The 16,971-nt window shown below is 43.6% G+C and overlaps 2 protein-coding genes across 2 annotated transcripts; one reads left to right on the forward strand and one right to left on the reverse strand.

Annotated features, from left to right (window-relative positions):
* The first annotated feature begins 905 nt into the window (after positions 1–905).
* Positions 906–3,621, forward strand: LOC119328100 (probable cinnamyl alcohol dehydrogenase 5). The gene is made up of 4 exons (XM_037601135.1): positions 906–1,109; positions 2,209–2,836; positions 2,924–3,077; positions 3,205–3,621. Exons 1-4 carry the CDS (start codon positions 1,003–1,005, stop codon positions 3,420–3,422), a joined length of 1,107 nt encoding a protein of 368 aa, XP_037457032.1. The 5' UTR covers positions 906–1,002; the 3' UTR covers positions 3,423–3,621.
* A 1,707-nt stretch (positions 3,622–5,328) lies between these two features.
* LOC119328099 lies at positions 5,329–15,434 on the reverse strand. The gene is made up of 14 exons (XM_037601134.1): positions 14,995–15,434; positions 13,197–13,779; positions 10,837–11,791; positions 10,642–10,719; positions 9,497–9,568; positions 9,304–9,408; positions 9,058–9,207; positions 8,101–8,286; positions 7,939–8,018; positions 7,410–7,482; positions 7,234–7,335; positions 6,690–6,801; positions 5,940–6,024; positions 5,329–5,850 (listed from the first exon to the last, which is right to left on the reverse strand). The coding sequence occupies exons 1-14, from the start codon at positions 15,311–15,313 to the stop codon at positions 5,667–5,669; spliced, it is 3,084 nt and encodes a 1,027-aa protein (XP_037457031.1). The 5' UTR covers positions 15,314–15,434; the 3' UTR covers positions 5,329–5,666.
* Positions 15,435–16,971: the final 1,537 nt, after the last annotated feature.

The following is a 16,971-nucleotide window of genomic DNA, read 5'->3' on the forward strand; positions in this document are numbered from 1 at the left end:
GCATACATGCGGTGACATGGCGCAGTCTTTGTGTTATAGGGCGTGTGAACGGGTTTTACTCCCACCACACGTGTGGGCGTTAGCGTTGTCCATAAAAAAAAGGAAAATAAACTTAGGAAAAGGAAATAAAAAAGAAAGAAAATAAAAAAGAAAGATAAAGTAAAAAGAAACGTAATAAGGAAGACCATAAAGAAAAATAAACAGAGAAATGAAAAAGAAGCAGGAAAAAACAAAAATGAAATATAACAAGAAAAAGAAAAAAAAAAGCGGTTCAAGAACCTTCTAGAAGCTTCCTAAAGCCGGAAAAACCCCGATTATAAACCTCCAGAAGCTTCCCAAAACCAGGATTGCTGAAGCGATTAAATGGGTCGGCCCAAGCAAATTGGTCGCTCGATGTCCCTGCGCGAAACAACGACAGTTTGACGTAGCGAGCGTCCGTTAGGTAATTCCGACGATTTTCTACACACAAAAAGGACTAGGCGAGCGAACTAACCTCTAATTGAATGGTTAGAGGGACTGTGGTATCCCCAACCCATCAGGTTCAAATCCTAATACTCGCATTTATTCCTGAATTTATTTTAGAATTTCCGGCGATGCGCATTCAGTGGGAGGGGACGTTCCCGTCGAAGACGAGACGCCTACGGTGACTTCGTAAATCTCAAAATGATATGTCGGCTCAGTTTTTCGAAAATGCTCATAGGGAAGGGATAGGTTGTGTATGCGTTTATAGGGATGGGTATATACGCATGTATATGAACGCTTGTGTCTGTACTTATGATTTAAAAAAAGAATGGGCGCTGACGTCAGCGCCGACCACGGCCAGCGTTGGCCCACTTGGCGCGTCGAGACTTGCGGGCCTTCCATAAAAGGCGCCCCACCTCTCTTGTCGTCCTTGCCAGCAGACCTCTCTCTTATCGCACCACCTCCCTCAAAAAAAGGAAAAACTCGGTAGAAATTTCCGGGGTGTTGCTCTAGAGATTGCCGGCCGAGCCTCGCGTCAGGATGGCACCCACGGCGGCGGAGCAGAGCCAGCAGCACACGAGGAAGGCGGTGGGCCTGGCGGCGCGCGACGTCTCCGGCCACCTCGCCCCGCTCGCCATTACCCGAAGGTACGCAGGCCGCGCGTCTAGTTCGCGCGAGACGACGAGCCCGCGCCGCCGTGGCCCCCCGGGCACGGCGGCCGTGGCAGCGCTGCGCGCCGTTCGATCCGCTTGGCGTCGGGTTGTTTCCCCCCAATGCCATGATCCCTTTGTACAGTATACGTGCTACTACGTGGAAATGGGATGCATGGTTCCGTGCAATAATTTATTCTCGTTATTAAATCTGTCGTGTAGCCGACGACGATTGGCGGCTCATTGGATCTGGATTTCGCGAAATTAACCGGCGAGATTTCGTCTTAGAACAAACCCTCCAATGTTCTAAAGGTGGCGTCCGTGTGATTGCACAACTGCGCGCTATTATCTCGTATTCTCGTTTGTTTGTTGCAAATTCTCAAAAATGCCTCTGTCGCATGCCAATTTGTTTCCCTAGATTTGTAATGGTGGGTATTGGGTTGCTTTCCGTGATATCTTTTGCAGTTTTGGTAAAGCACATCTAGATGTGTCATAAATATTGCACATCTAAGTCCTATATCATTAATCTTACGCAAAAATTTGTGTGGATTTTTTTCTTCTTTTTTTCCTTTCTATGCTTACTTGTGTCACTTAGATGTACAATAACTAAGAGCCCTAGACAAAATCTTTTGTGAAATTTGGCCTTTGCAAAGGGGGCCTGAAATTAAGGGGTGACGTGACAGGTCAATGGCAGTGGCATACTTTGCACATGATGGAACAGTAAACTGCAGTTGGAACTGAATTTGTAGATGGCGCTACCAGTTTTATGTCGCTATCATAGCCGCGCCAGTGTGCTACGAGCTGTACAAAGGTGGTTGATGGATGGCTGTAGGATTTGCGGTCTTAGAATTTGCTTCTGCAAAATATTTTCTAAAATCTCTATTTTCCAGAATAATTGTTGCTTGAATCATGACATTTGCTCTAACGGAAAATTGACTGTTTGCACGCATGACTGTTAGGCTAGAATGATTGCTTGAGTGACCACCGAATTGAGTAACCGATGATTTACTACTGAGATTATTATCTTGATTTACACACTCGCATGTAATGGCATTTCTTTTCAAGACGTTCATGTTTGTCGTAATTCTTCCTTCAGGAGCACTGGAGACGACGATGTCGTCATAAAGATCCTGTACTGCGGGATCTGTCACTCTGACCTGCACAGCATCAAGAACGACTGGAAGGACGCCACGTACCCGGTGATCCCCGGGCACGAGATCGCCGGCGAGGTCACCGAGGCCGGCAAGAACGTGACCAGGTTCAAGGCCGGCGACCGTGTGGGCGTGGGGTGCATGGTGAACTCGTGCCAGTCCTGCGAGAGCTGCGACAAGGGCTTCGAGAACCACTGCCCGGGCATGATCTTCACCTACAACCGGGTCGACCGCGACGGAACCCTCACCTACGGCGGCTACTCCAGCATGGTGGTGGTGCACGAGCGCTTCGTGGTCCGGTTCCCGGACGCCATGCCGCTGGACAAGGGCGCGCCCCTGCTGTGCGCCGGCATCACCGTGTACACCCCCATGAAGTACCACGGGCTGAACGCTCCCGGGATGCACCTCGGCGTGCTGGGCCTGGGCGGGCTCGGCCACGTCGCCGTCAAGTTCGGCAAGGCCTTCGGGATGAAGGTGACGGTGATCAGCTCATCGCCGGGGAAGAAGCAGGAGGCCCTCGAGAGGCTAGGCGCCGACGGCTTCGTTGTCAGCAAGAACGCCGACGAGATGAAGGTATGCCGATCAATGTGTCCGATCACCAAACAAGACCATAGATGGGTCTTTCTCCGGTGGTGCTTAATTGATATGTTGCGTTTGCAGGCTGCGATGAGCACCATGGATGGCATCATAAACACGGTGTCTGCAAACATCCCCATGGCCCCTCTCTTCGGGCTACTCAAGCCCAACGGCAAGATGGTCATGGTCGGCCTCCCAGAGAAGCCTATCGAGGTCCCTCCCTTTGCTCTGGTTGCCAGTAAGTCCTCCCATCTCACAAGCCACCTAGATATCCTCTCCGATCTCCCCATTGGAAGAAACCATGTGACCACAGGCATTTTGTGCCGAACTGATGCACGTTGTGCGTGTGGCTGATGAATGGACAGAGAACAAGACCCTGGCCGGGAGCTTCATCGGCGGCATGAGGGACACCCAGGAGATGCTGGACCTCGCGGCGAAGCATGGTGTGACGGCAGACATCGAGGTGATCGGCGCCGAGTACGTGAACACGGCCATGGAGCGCCTTGCCAAGGCTGACGTCAGGTATCGGTTCGTCATCGACATCGGCAACACCTTCGACAAGGCCGCCGCGGCCGCCAAGTGACCGGCTGACTGCCAGACATAACTCAGCAATGCTCACGGTCTACTTTGGCCTCTGGTTCTCTGCTATTGTCAGTACTATTAACAATGAAGAACGTAAAATTCTTGTCTGTGATGTATGCTGCGAAAACTGCGTTGGAGGATGGATTAACAAGTTCGCTTCTTGCCGGGGTAATGGAGCTCCTTCCTACTGTTTCCTATTGTCTAAGTGCCTCTTTGATTTGAAGTACTGTCAAAGGAATTGGAGGACTCCCCTGGAAATTTTCATCCACTCCAACCCCCCGTGAAGAATCTTATGGTTTTCATGTGCACAATTAAGGCCTCCTTTGATTCATAGGATTTGCATAGGAATTTTACAGGATTGACACCCTCTAGAAGTTTTCCTTTACGTGCTGTTTGATTCACTGGATTGCATTCCTCGGGAACCAATCCTATAGGAACTTCTTAGTTCATTTTCACAGGAAAAGAAGCATGAGGTTGGACTTCATGAAAAAAAATCCTCTGTTTTGCTTCAGTTGACAGTACATCCTGTTCCTGTATGTTTCCTATTCCTACACTTCTCAAACCCTGTGAATCAAAGGAGCCCTTAAACGTCCAAACATTCATGTAGTATTTGAGATGACATCATGTTGTATTCATGTGTTTTAGAATTCCTGCAAATCATCAAAGAGGTAGTAAACTGTCCAGCTATCGAGTCATTTGTGTGCGCTGAACTCTAGCCACAATAATTACTCCATCCATTTTATCCATTCCACTTCGAAATATAGCACATTTTGTTTTGTTAACACAGGAGTTACACCAGAATTAACAAAATATTTGAAGTGGGGGAATTATGTTTTAACACCCCAGAGTTAACGAAGAAACGACACAAGTAGAGGTGCAGTTTTTGAAACAGAATCTCAATAACCTAGTGCTCTTCAAAAGAATATTAACTGCGCTCCTTTTGGAAAAATTTCTACCACAGCTGCTAACAGACTGACAAAACAGGGTAAACAGAAAATGAAATGTGGAAACTTACCATCGAACTGCTGATCTGTTCAACAGCTCCTCTTACCAAAGATCCGACGGCGCGGTTGGGAGAAGCCTGGAGAGAGGGTTTGTGAGAGTGAATATTGACGCCGCGTTCAGTTTAGTTGCGGAATCTGGCGCTGCAGGAGCTGTGACCAAGATATGACAAAGGTATGTTCGTTGCAGCGAGCTCCTGCAGGATTGCGCATGTGGCGGGTGCGACTGCTTGATTCTTGCAGGCCAAACCGGGTGCAGCAAGTTAACCGTCAACAGCGACTGCATGGACGTTGTGGAGTGGAGACCATGAATGATGGAGGGCGCTCCAGTTCTCTTGTTGCTGCCATTTACGAGGATTGTATCTTTTTAGTTCATAACTTATCCTTTTTGTTCATTGCCCTATGGAGAGTAATGAGGTGGCACATGTGCTTGCATCCAAGGCGGAAGGAGACCTGTCCGTGATTTGGCAGGGCCATTCGCCAGATTTTATCATTGATGTACTTGCAAACGATGTAAGCTTATTTGGGTCTTCATAAAGTGCCATGAAGGCACGAGATCGCGGGCATCGTTCAAAACTGGCTGGCCTGGCACAGAGAACTCGGAGGTGAGTCTGCCTCCAAGCTCGCCAGAGGAGAGCTCGGAGGAAGAAGACCGGACGATGGAGAAGGCGGCCGACAACGAACCCGAGCAGGCGATCACTGACAGGGTCAATGTGGAGAGCTCGGAAGACGAAGACCAGATGATGTGTCCAATGCCCTTACTAAATCTCAGTTGTTCATTAAGCCTTTTAATTAGCATTTCTAACCTTTTTTTTAGAAAGACACTTCTAACCATGTTCTTAAAAAAATGCACCTCTAACCATTTCCATAACCAATCTACTCCTCACTTGTAGACACGAAATGCACTAATATTGTGCAAACTCACACACTTTTCAGACCGTAATTTCTGGCTAGTAGCTTGTATTTCTATGACCGAGATTCACGGGAATATTATATCTATCACGGCAGCTTTACTTGGCAGCGCGTCAGGTGCCATTCGTTCAGCATGCAAAGAAACTCCTACTCCATACAAGATGCTCGCACAACCAGGAGGATTAGGAGCACACTGGGCTACTCCATTTGCAGCACAATACCAACACAAGATAGGGTCAGCTCCAAGGGCGGCATTTACACAAGGTGGTGGTATCCCATCAGATGATCAGATCTCCTGCACAGCTTGCACTTGGCGGCCTGACAGGCAAAGGTCAGACAGGCAATGTGTTAACCAGGCGGGTCACCATCCGGCATAGCCTGAGGATCATCACACGCCCCGGCTGAAGGTCGTCCCTTATGGAGGCCATCAGCTTGTCCAGGTTTGGCTGCGACAGTGTTGTCTGAGCTTGCCACACCTTGATCGGCAGCTCCGATGGCTCAGAAGGGTACACCGCGCTGTTCCAGATTAAGCAGAGGTGCCATTGTAAGCAAATAGTGTAGGGATGCATAGATAGATATAGAAGCTCTGGTTTCGCTGGACCAACCGGCTCAGGTCTGTCATGTCAATGGTGAAAGCAACCCTCTTGGCTCTCTTGTAACTGATGAAGCGCAGACTGAAGATGAGTTGCCCTGCTTGACATGGTACAGATTTTGTAGTGACTACACAATTTTCAGGTTAACAGTGTAAACAGAGCTAGTAAAGAATTGAATCTTACATACTTAAATTAGTAAGGCCATCATGTGGTGCTCTCCCAGTAAACTCGGAGTTGTTAGCATGCCACTATCTTTTGGTCATATGCCCTTTTAGTTTTATCACATAAATACTTACACACATAGAATCCGTTGCTATCTATAATGAGCAGTTTTAACTCCATGTGGAAAAAGGAGGTAAGAGGGACCATGTTAAAATTAGCCATCTATAATAAATCGTAACGGTTGTATGGGTCAAGCAAAGTAGTCTCCTCATTTCCAGATGTACCTTCAGCAAGCAACGCGTGGCAACATCTCCATATTTTTCCATTAGTTAACACTTGCCAGAAGTTCTGCTTACAGCCTAGCATGTGCACTATCTGCTTACCTACTTTCCATAAAGCAAAATAACAATAAAAGACTACACACTGAGGATTTGTCTGAAAATAGTCGTGCATGTACCCGTTGTTCTGTTATGATTATTAGGCATGAAACTTATTTCAGGAGTGTTGTAATATGTCAATAATATATGTTCATGAGTTAGTGCTTTATGATACAAGCAGTCACTGCATGAAAGTACAAAAGAGAATGGATAGAGAGGAAACCTGTCTGGGAGTCCACACTAAAATCTGCAGAGATCAGACCCAATAATTCCCCTTTAGCATCCTCGATTTCTTCTAGGACATCAATAAGATTACCGAGAAGCAAACTTGTTTCCTGCAAAAATATGTGGGGCTCGTTATACTGAATTTTGCTATGTAACTTCCGAGACATGACAGCTGTTGTGGTTGGCGCACACAGTTGTGAAGTCAAGCGCCGAGGGTTGGGTCTCACTTCTACCTTGATTTTAAAAGTGTAGGGGAACAAGTCTTACCCCTCAAATCTCGATTCTTTTTCCAAACCTAAAAGTTTAGGTGTCTTAATATTATTGTAGGCATAACATCTCTCAAACTACAAATCAGTATGCAAATGTGGTCTAAAATATGTGTATGCTGTATGTGTACAAAGGTAGTGCTCCAATGTCTGCTTAAGGCACACAAATATATTTCATATGCGACTACATATTATAAGAATTACTTTAACTTCACTCACAAGAATTAGTCCAAATTGTCTCATATGTAAGAACTTTCAAAGTAAAGGCAAACTCACCATTGTCTTCTTCTGCAAGGATCGTAAGTCACTAAGTCTTTGATTCTCCTCAGCTTTGAAAACGAAACTGAATGCCACAGTTGCTTTCAAATTGGGAAATGCCTGACCAAGAGAACAGTACCATGAGTTTCGTACATGCAGACACAGAAGAAGAAATATCAGTTTCCTCATCTCACCTTTTCTATTTTGGTTCCCATCAGTGAGTTACTCACAAATATGGTTGACATATCACTAAGGTTTAAGATGATCCTGTAAAAGGCACAGTAACACAAGAAGTAAGACAAAGACACATGATAACAAGGTTGTCTTCCATTGCTGGCTTGTTGCTACCAATTGTTTTGCAAAACTGGCGGTCACAAGCAGGTACAAGATTGGCAAGATTATGTGCCCCAGGTTCAGGGTTAGATACCACCAAACATCCGATGTCGGGTTCATTTTACTAGCAAAAAGTTTTGGCTGGTTGAAGAAAGGTTTTACATTGAACATAGACATCCTTTCAAAATACAGTAAATAACTTGCCAAGTCCATGCAGGTTCGTCAGGACTAGAGAAAAACAGTTTAAGGTTTAAAGTACATTGGGCCAGTTAAGGCCAGTAATTGGTTTCAACAAGTACCAAGACCTGGAAGTTTCCTGTTCCACAGTGGAGAGGGAAATCATGGTTGCTACACTATGCAAAAGGGAAGGTGAATACAAGGAGTCAGTACCTTTGTAAGAGCAAATTGCGATAGTTAAGAATGACATCACGCTTATTTTCCCTTTTAACAATGTCTTTCAACTCCCAGAGCTAAAAAACAAAAAGTAAATGTAAATGTAAATCACTGAAGGAAGAGAAGTATATACGGTAGACCTAAGGCATACACCAATACCGATGCTTGCTGGTTGATGATACGACACTGATTTCTCATCTTCAATTGCTCTTCAGCAACCCTGAGGACTTCACTAATATCACCTTTAATGTTGCAAAAATGTTCAAGCGAAATCTTGAGGTTCTCCACCTTCTGTTGAATCATGCTGAGTGCAAGCTTCTTTTCAGTTATCCTAGCATTTCCTTCCTGGGGAAACACATGATACGTTCCCCATAAAAATGTGTGAGTGAACACACAAATATTTGCACAAGTGCTATATTTTGGCAAATGCAAGTATGTAACGGGGATGATGGTAGAAGCAACTGAATTTATGGAAAAAGAAATAAACTAGAATAAGAACAAATGAGATAACTGGAAGTAAGAGCTGCATTAATGACAGTAGCACTATACTATTACAGCAAGAATCGTTGCTACTGATAGTTGATAGCCCAGAAGTAATACATCAGCTTCACGAAACATAACAGCAACCAAAGAAAAGAAAATATATTGCCGAATGTCAGATCATTTGCAGTTATTCAGTTAACAGACTCTTACAACTTTGGCAACAACAACAACAACAACAAAGCCTTTAGTCCCAAACAAGTTGGGGTAGGCTAGAGGTGAAACCCATAAGATCTCGCAACCAACTCATGGCTCTGGCACATGGATAGCAAGCTTCCACGCACCCCTGTCCATAGCTAGCTCTTTGTCGATACTCCAATCCTTCAGGTCATTTGGCAAATAAAACAATCATGGTCATTTGAAAGGAATGCCCGACAGTACGCCGAATGTCAGATCTTTTGCAGTTATTCAGTTAACAGACTCTTACAACCTTGGCAGATAAAACAATCATGGTCATTTGAAAGGAATGGCTGACAGTATGATATTTTGATATGCAACACAGAAAGAGCAGGAAAAAAGATATAATACTATGAATGACCATAATTATGCGAAGGATGGTAGTACACAGTGATGTACCAGTCTGTTGCAGGTATTAATCGAAGTTTCTGCATAAAGAGGACCTCCCTTCATCTGTGCAGCACCCACCGTAGGACGACGAAGCTGTGAAATCTTGGATTTCAAATAGCGGCATTCTTGAATTCCAACTTGACATAGTTGTGCTTTGTTCTGCACCAAAACAGAACGGGGGCAAGCTAATAGCTTACTGCACTTGTACCTTATAGGCTATCAAAAAAGCTGAAAGGAAGACAAAGAAATTCTTACTCGCAGTTTATCAAGTTTAACATGATTTATTTGCAGTTTTGCCTTTTCATATGAAAGCTTGCCATGGAGAGACATTGCCTCAGCTAGTCTGGAATCTTGAATCCTCTGCATTCAGAAAACGAACACAACAGATAAGTGGAAGTAATTTCCTAACAGAGACAGACAATATGACAACTAATTAATGATAGAATACCACAGCAGCAGGAAGCCTCTTATATGTTCTAGCCACATGAATCTTCCCCAGCATATCTCCTAACATATCAAGCTTCATTAAGAAAACAAGAAAAATATATAAGATACAACAAGCTCACGCTCCAACATTTCCACAAGATATTTTGAATGCTAGATCATTAGGTTGAACTACAGAATTGAACACATACAAGAATAAATCAAGTTGCAGCAAAAGGAAGTTCACAAAAGAGATATAGAGAACCATAGATTCTGAAGATCAATTGGTAACTGTACACAAGCTCCAAATAGGCAAGTGTGCCATATCAGATTGTCTCTAAAAAGTCTGCCAAACTTGTTGGGAGAGGAATTCACTCAGGACCGAAGATTCCAGATTTGCGAATAGAAACAGATATATTTGGAACAATCAAACGATGTTTGAAGGAATGGTGGTCAGAACTAATCCTAGATTACTTTTTCCAGCCAGCTTGTGTGTTTATTACGGAAGATAATGCTACCTCAAAACTCTTGAGAGTTAAAAGATGATTGCATTCCAAACAAAGTTACAAGGTCCTAAGAACTATGTGGAGCCAAAGTTTGATCCTAAAGACCACAATAATATATTTGCTCAGCTAAAATTGAAGGAATAATCAAGATCAAGGCTAACAACTTGAGTATGAGATAGTGATGCAAGAATCTATAGGACTAAAGAATTACTTTCACAGTGCAGTAGATATTTCATCTAAACAGTGTAAACGGTTTTATTCACTTGAAGAGTTAGCATAGTTCAAAAAAGGCGCGCCTAGGTAGGCGCTTAAGCACGCCTAGGCTCTAGGCGATAGCAAAACGCCTAGCGCTTAAGCATGCGCTTTGGCCATAAAAGTGCAAGGCGGCCATAAAAGTGCAAGGCGGTAACAAAATGCACAATTAACTCCTAGCGCTTTTTTTTAACTTCGAGAGTTAGTGAGTTATACCTATGTTTGTAACTAGTTTTGAACAGAACCAGCAAAGAGAATAATTCGAGTAGAGTAATGTACTACTCCCTTCAGTATGAGCAATTACTGAAGCACATCAAAATAGAATAAGCAGTACTGCAAGGGTCTCTGAAGTATTCGAAGTGAATGAACAAGAAGACAGTAACTTAGACCAGTAACAGGGCAAAATGCATACCTGTTGTAGGTTAAGCTTACTAATAGATTCTGGGCGTATATGCATCTGCTTAATGGAATCAGATACGCTGAATACTACCTGCACGAGGGAAACGTTCAAGATTTTATACTGACTATTCACTCCAAAGTTCAAACATTTTGAAGACCAACAAACATGAACTTGGATACAGTTTAACCTGGCAACTTACTGTCTTACCTTGTTCCAATCATCACTTAATGATTGTGCACTATCATGAGCCTCACTCTGATTTTCTTCTGCCATACGAGAAGACAATGATACACAAGGAAGTTGTTTTCGTGATGTTATTGGGCTTCTAGGTCCCTTTGCTCTTTTTTCAGGCAATGAATGTTCAGCACAGACATTTTCTTCAGAGCTCCTTTTTCTTCCAGTGCCATCCATATCCATATGAGAATTGCATTCATGATTTGCTAGGCTACCCAAAGCAGGGGCATCGCACAGAGTATCCTGAACCTCAGTGGCCTCACTCGGCTCCTGCCTTGGGGGAGCACCTAGAACAGAAGCCTGACCGGTTTTCTCTAGCTGTTGTGGTGTAACAGAAAAAGCTGACACAGTGCAGCCATGATCTTCAGCTTTGCTGAATGTGTTATGTGGTTCCTGAACAATCTCATTTCTCTCAACTAATGGTAATCGACGATTATGAGCTACAGGTGATTCATGAAGCTTGAACTTTAGTACATGATCGAGATCTGAAATTCTCTTACCATGTTTCATAAACTCACTCCCCAAAGAAGATGCCTCATGGCTTACCACATTACCAGTGGAATGAACCACAGGACTGAAGATTTGCTGCCTTTTGGAGCGTAGGGAAGATACAGAACCTTGTGTAATTTGCAACAGCTGAACTTGCGTTTTCGGAGTATGTAAAACAGTTTCCGAATTCAAGATTTCACTTTGCTGGTGCAACTGCTCAGCATCCCTCATTGAAAAGGTAGGAACTGCACTTGCAGTTTGATTTGCTCCATGTGGTTCATCTTTTGACAATGATTGATCCAATACAGGAGGTTGCAAGTCAATATTACTCATGAAGGACCCATAAGGTGGAGGTGGAGAGAGCAACGAAGCAGTTTTTACAGTTCTATTGACATCAGGGTGAACGGCTATATGGTCATCACTGCAGTTCTCCTGCAAACTAAGCAATTCCAAAAACCAGGTAAGTTCCAAAAAGATGGATTGCCAGCAAGTCAACTAACTATTAGTTTCAGACCAAATCACAGTAAAGAAATTAAGAGAAATATGAGAAACAAAAAACTTGTAAATGATTTTAGCTTATATTCAACAGCCCTATGGTAGTATAAGTGCATAACTGTCTCCAACTATTGCTATGAAGAATGTTTACAGAAACAATGGCATGCTAGATAGCACACTAAGATGAACGATCAGTAAGGTCAAGTTCAGCCTTCAGGCTTCAGGTGCTTGACCCAATAGGTCACTAAGGAATCTCTGAGTACAAAACATCCATAAAAAGTTAGGGGGTGTTTGATTTGTGACTATGGTTGCCTTCGGTTGCCACGCCTAAGGTTAGGCGAGTTTGACCAACTTAGTGGGGTGTTTGGTTCAAGCCTCACCTTAGGCAAGATGTTTTTTGTCACACTAGGGCCCCACATCACATACACTCAAAAAGTGTGGCAAGATTCCCTTAGGCTTCCCAACTTGTGGCTTCCATTTTATTGAACTAAGCTTAGGCAAGTTTAGCAAAAGAATGTGTGGCAAAGTGTGGCATTGCAAGGCCTAGAGCCAAACAGCCCCTTATGATTTTCATGTTTGCTATCGAGAAGATTTGAAGTTTTTTATTACATAAAAAACAAAATGCCATCAGAAAACACTGATTGAAATGATAATTCCTAGGACATACCAATACTACGGACAGAAAACTGCCAAAAAACTTCTCAGTGATATATTAACCATGGTATTGACAGAGCGAGACTATTTGTGATTGAGGTGTTATGTGGCACACTGGGCTAACCGGTTATATTAGATATTTCTCGCTTTAAGCCATATATTATTGTTATATTTATAGAAATTCAGTTAAATAGGGCTAAACCAAGTTCTCCAAAAAGACTGAATCCCAACCAGAACCTAAGTACACCAAAGGTTCTAAAGCTTGTACTGTTATTCACTCTAGGCAAGCAATTTACACATTGATTTAGCAGGTACCCACAGATGCTTATTGCACTCACGTCACTTAATACAACAGCTATAGGTAACAATAGCATGCCTTGTGCCGCAAGCCCGCAAATACTTCTTAACTGACAAGTAACCAAGCTGCAAGGAACATGCCCAATCACGTGCTATGAAATGCAGTCATGATTTGTGTGCATTCACTCTTTTGCTACTTCTAACCAACAGATAGCTATATTGGCACAAGAAAATCTTTGAGACCGAATTAAACCAAAATTGGGAAGTAGGACAACCAAACAAGGTTTAGAGACTTTAGTAACATAATTTAATGTCATAGGTTCATGAACTGCAGTGATATCATGCATGGGCTGCTTTCTCAAAGAAAAAAAGGCAAATAAAAGAGAACTGTCAAATACCTGATCTGAGATTTATCATGAATATCAACTACCATTGCATTGTCTTCTTCAGTCGGATCAGAGCTACTAGTAATGTGCTCCTCAAGAGAACTAACGGAGACCAGCTCATCAGAAGACACACCATTGCCAATATATGATTTTTCTTGCCTGTGTTCTTTCTCAGATGCAGGCAGCGTCAAAGCATGCTTGGCAGTTATAAAGTCCGTTTCATCTTTAGGAGACGTTGGTTCCTGGACCTCTTGCAGTAAATTGTTCAATGTGAGTGACAAGTTAGTATAATCATAACGTTTAGGGTTTTCTGCACACAAACTCATGTCGGTCAACGCATCGCGGCCACCACTCGATTTTACAGACTCTGATCCCTTCAGTGCCTTTAGCGGTGTTGCAGATTCCAGACCGACTGTCCTCAGACTTCCATCTGAGTGGAGTGAACAATCATCTGGAGGAATAACATTGTTGAAATGCAAAGAAAACGTGTGGGAATCTAAAGTTAAATCATGGCCATTGTCCTCCGACATTCCAGAATCTGATGGTCTCCCCGATTGAATAAAACTTGCTGACACGACCCCAAAGAAGTTGTCATCTGTCAAGACAAACAAGCATGCAATTAAGGAGATATAGCACCTGTACACAGAATAATCCAGCACACTAGCTAAGGAATAACTAAGAAAACAGAATGGCTAGTGTACAGTAGAGGAACGGATAATTTGCCATCGATGTAAACTACTCCCTCCGTTCCCAAATATAAGTCTTTATAGAGATTCTAACAAGTGACTACATACGGAGCAAAATGAGTGAATCTACACTCTAAAATATGTCTACATACATCCGTATATTGTAGTCCATTTGAAATGTCTAAAAATACTTATATTTAGGAACGGAGGGAGTATCATACATCATAGCAACATTTTAAGAGAAAGATATAGTGAAACTACTAACATGTAACCTCAAATGCATTAACAAGGTGTGGTCTGGAGATCTTAGTGAGCAGACAGTAACAATATCTGGTCCTTACTATAATTAAGCAATAAAATACCCAATATAATATGTATTTGCATGTACATTCAACAGTCTACCGGTCAACAGTCACTTTCTGTACAATCTGCATCGAACAGATCGAAGTGATACGGAAAATGATTTTGAAACCCAAATTGCTCAAGTTCTCACAACAAAGCATAAAGCCCAGCCTTAAGTGCTCACTGTGACACACTTCGCACAACAATCTGACAAAATAGAAACTATGGCATCATAAATGAATAATTTCCATCTTCAACCGTCTGTGGCCTCAGCTTTCTAAGGTAAATGCGTAGACAAGGACAAAAAGGGCATGACCCAAATCTTTGGTTCCAGCAAGAAAGTGAGCAAAAACAGAAAACCTGAAAGCACCTAAAATTAATGTTAGGGAGGATTTGGATTCAAATCCTATAGAATTTGAACCAAAAACGGAACCCTCCAAAAGATATCTAACTCATTCCAACGGCCCCTGAGACATAAGCAAATGAACATGGCTCAGCAACAAGTGAAACCGTTTGTCCATTGAAGACTGAAGGGTGAAAGCCAGCCTTAACATAAACCATTGACTCGAGCACTTAAAGTGAGGTGAGGAACCCCTGATAAACAAACATAAATAAACTAAAAATTGGCTTGATAGATGCAACATTCTGAGCCTCGAAATTAATTAATGCCCAAATTAACCAGTGTGCATCACCTGTAATGAGCTAAATGTGGGCTGGTAATGAAATGAAACAAGCTAATTCACAAGAAGAAAAATCTTAGACAAACGAAAGGAGGGGGCTACCTCCTTCGAACGAGGACATGGACCCGGCGGCGCTGCCGGGGGAGGCGGAACTGACACCCACATCCCCGAGCCAACCGAACGGTGACTCGTCCTCTCCCTCCGTCTCGTCGCCCTCCGCCGCGTCGCCCGCGAGGGGCCTCCCGGGGGACGGAGACGGGGAGGCGGGGCGCTCGTCCGGGGGCGTCTCAAAGTCCTCGTCGCGGTCGAACACGTGCACGGCGGTGGTGTCCGCGAAGCTCACGCGGCGGGAGCGCTTCCGCGCCATCGTCTCCTCCTCCGTCGCCGGCGACTGGAGGACGGCCCCGCCGCTGGTGTCCATGGGAGCGGGGGGCCTTTGGGTGACCTCGGGCTGGTGGAGCTAGGGTTCCGGCGTTCGAAACGGTGGGGAAAACGACGGGGTGTGCGGCCGTGCGGGGAGGGCTTTTGGAGGGAACTTTTTTTTGGTTGGCGAATTTCCGTGAACGGGAGGAACAGGTCGGGAAAGGTTGTTGGCCAATGGGGCTTCCGTTGCAACGTTTGGAAAGGGTAAAGTGTGCGCATATTTCGGTAGAATATTTGATTCTCAAAAAAAAACGGTTGAATATTTTTTAAAGCTACTGTACTACCTATTTCACTGTGCTGTTCAGCAAAAAATACAGCAAACGCCACAATGGGTGGCCATAGACATCCCGCCACCGGTGTGAAGAAAAAATACCATTGCGCAAAAAAAATATCAGTCCTATCTTGTGTACTTGCTAACCCACTTTTTAGAGAGAAGAAAAAATGGTAGAGTATTCTCCTACTAAAATTTGAGAAAGGCACCCTAAAAGCATGGCAAAAATGACATCTGAAAGACAAAAACAAAAAAGGTTGTAAAAGATTCATGAAAATTTGTCCAACAAAAAAAAGACCTTTGTTCGGTAGAACTTCCAAAAAGAGGTTGCTCTAAATCTTCAAAAGGTTCAAAGAACATACGCAGATTACACTCAAACTCTCCGGGGAAAAAGGTTACACTAAAACTGATTTTACTTGCTCGCATGGGTTTGTTACCGTTTCGGGGGTCTTAGGTACACATTCAAACAAAAATCAACAAACACATGGGCTACTATACACAAGTGGTTGGCTGAAACCAAAGTGACATTGAAGTCCAAAGCCATGCAACTCTGGCAGTGAATGTATACCAACAAACTAAGGGCAAGCCATTACGCTTTTGTGTTATTGTTGGTTGAAACTAAATGGGAAATCAAAGTGAAAAAACCTCGTTGAGGAGCTCAAAGGAAACCCCGAGAAGATAAAGAAAAATGATGGCTCTAGCTCCCATCAATCTATTTGATTGGGTGACGAAGATCGAAGAGGAGCAAAATGGAGGAGCGAACGCACGAAACTACAAGTCACCGTGCCAAAAAGAGGAGCCGACAAGTGGTGGGAAACAAGTGGGAGAAGGAGAGGGTCGTGCGTGATGGCGCGGCAAGCAAAATGTTCATCATATGGACGGGTATTTCTTTTCCTGCCAAGGAGTTGAAGAAGTAGAGGTACATGCTCTTCATCATATGGACGGGTTTTTTTTCCCCGCCAAGGAGTTGAAGAAGTAGAGTTAGAGGCTCTTCGTAAATGTGCAAAGGAAGAGGATGGAGTACGGCCGAGAGAGGGTGAAAGACAAGTTGAACATTGAGAGAGAAAATAGATTTGCATATGCAAGAGAAATATGCAAAATGGTAGCTTTAGAAGGCGGCAACATTGAGAGAGTCAGGGATCATGTTGTGGTACACTAGCCTCTTGGATTGGGAATACAAGAAGTGGCTGATCAACATGAAAAAGAGGATCAACGAGCGCAACCATGGAGGCATTTGATTCATTTGTGTATGGCCTATCTATGTATGATTTTTTTTTAAATGTCATGTGTTGAATTATTGAATTATGATTTATTTTGTTTTGTCAAATTGTTGAATTGATGATGAATTTGTGTATATGATGGACGTGCATGGATATGAAGGTTTT

This window comes from Triticum dicoccoides, chromosome 7A (genome assembly GCF_002162155.2).
Source record: "Triticum dicoccoides isolate Atlit2015 ecotype Zavitan chromosome 7A, WEW_v2.0, whole genome shotgun sequence".
Lineage (NCBI taxonomy): Eukaryota > Viridiplantae > Streptophyta > Magnoliopsida > Poales > Poaceae > Triticum > Triticum dicoccoides.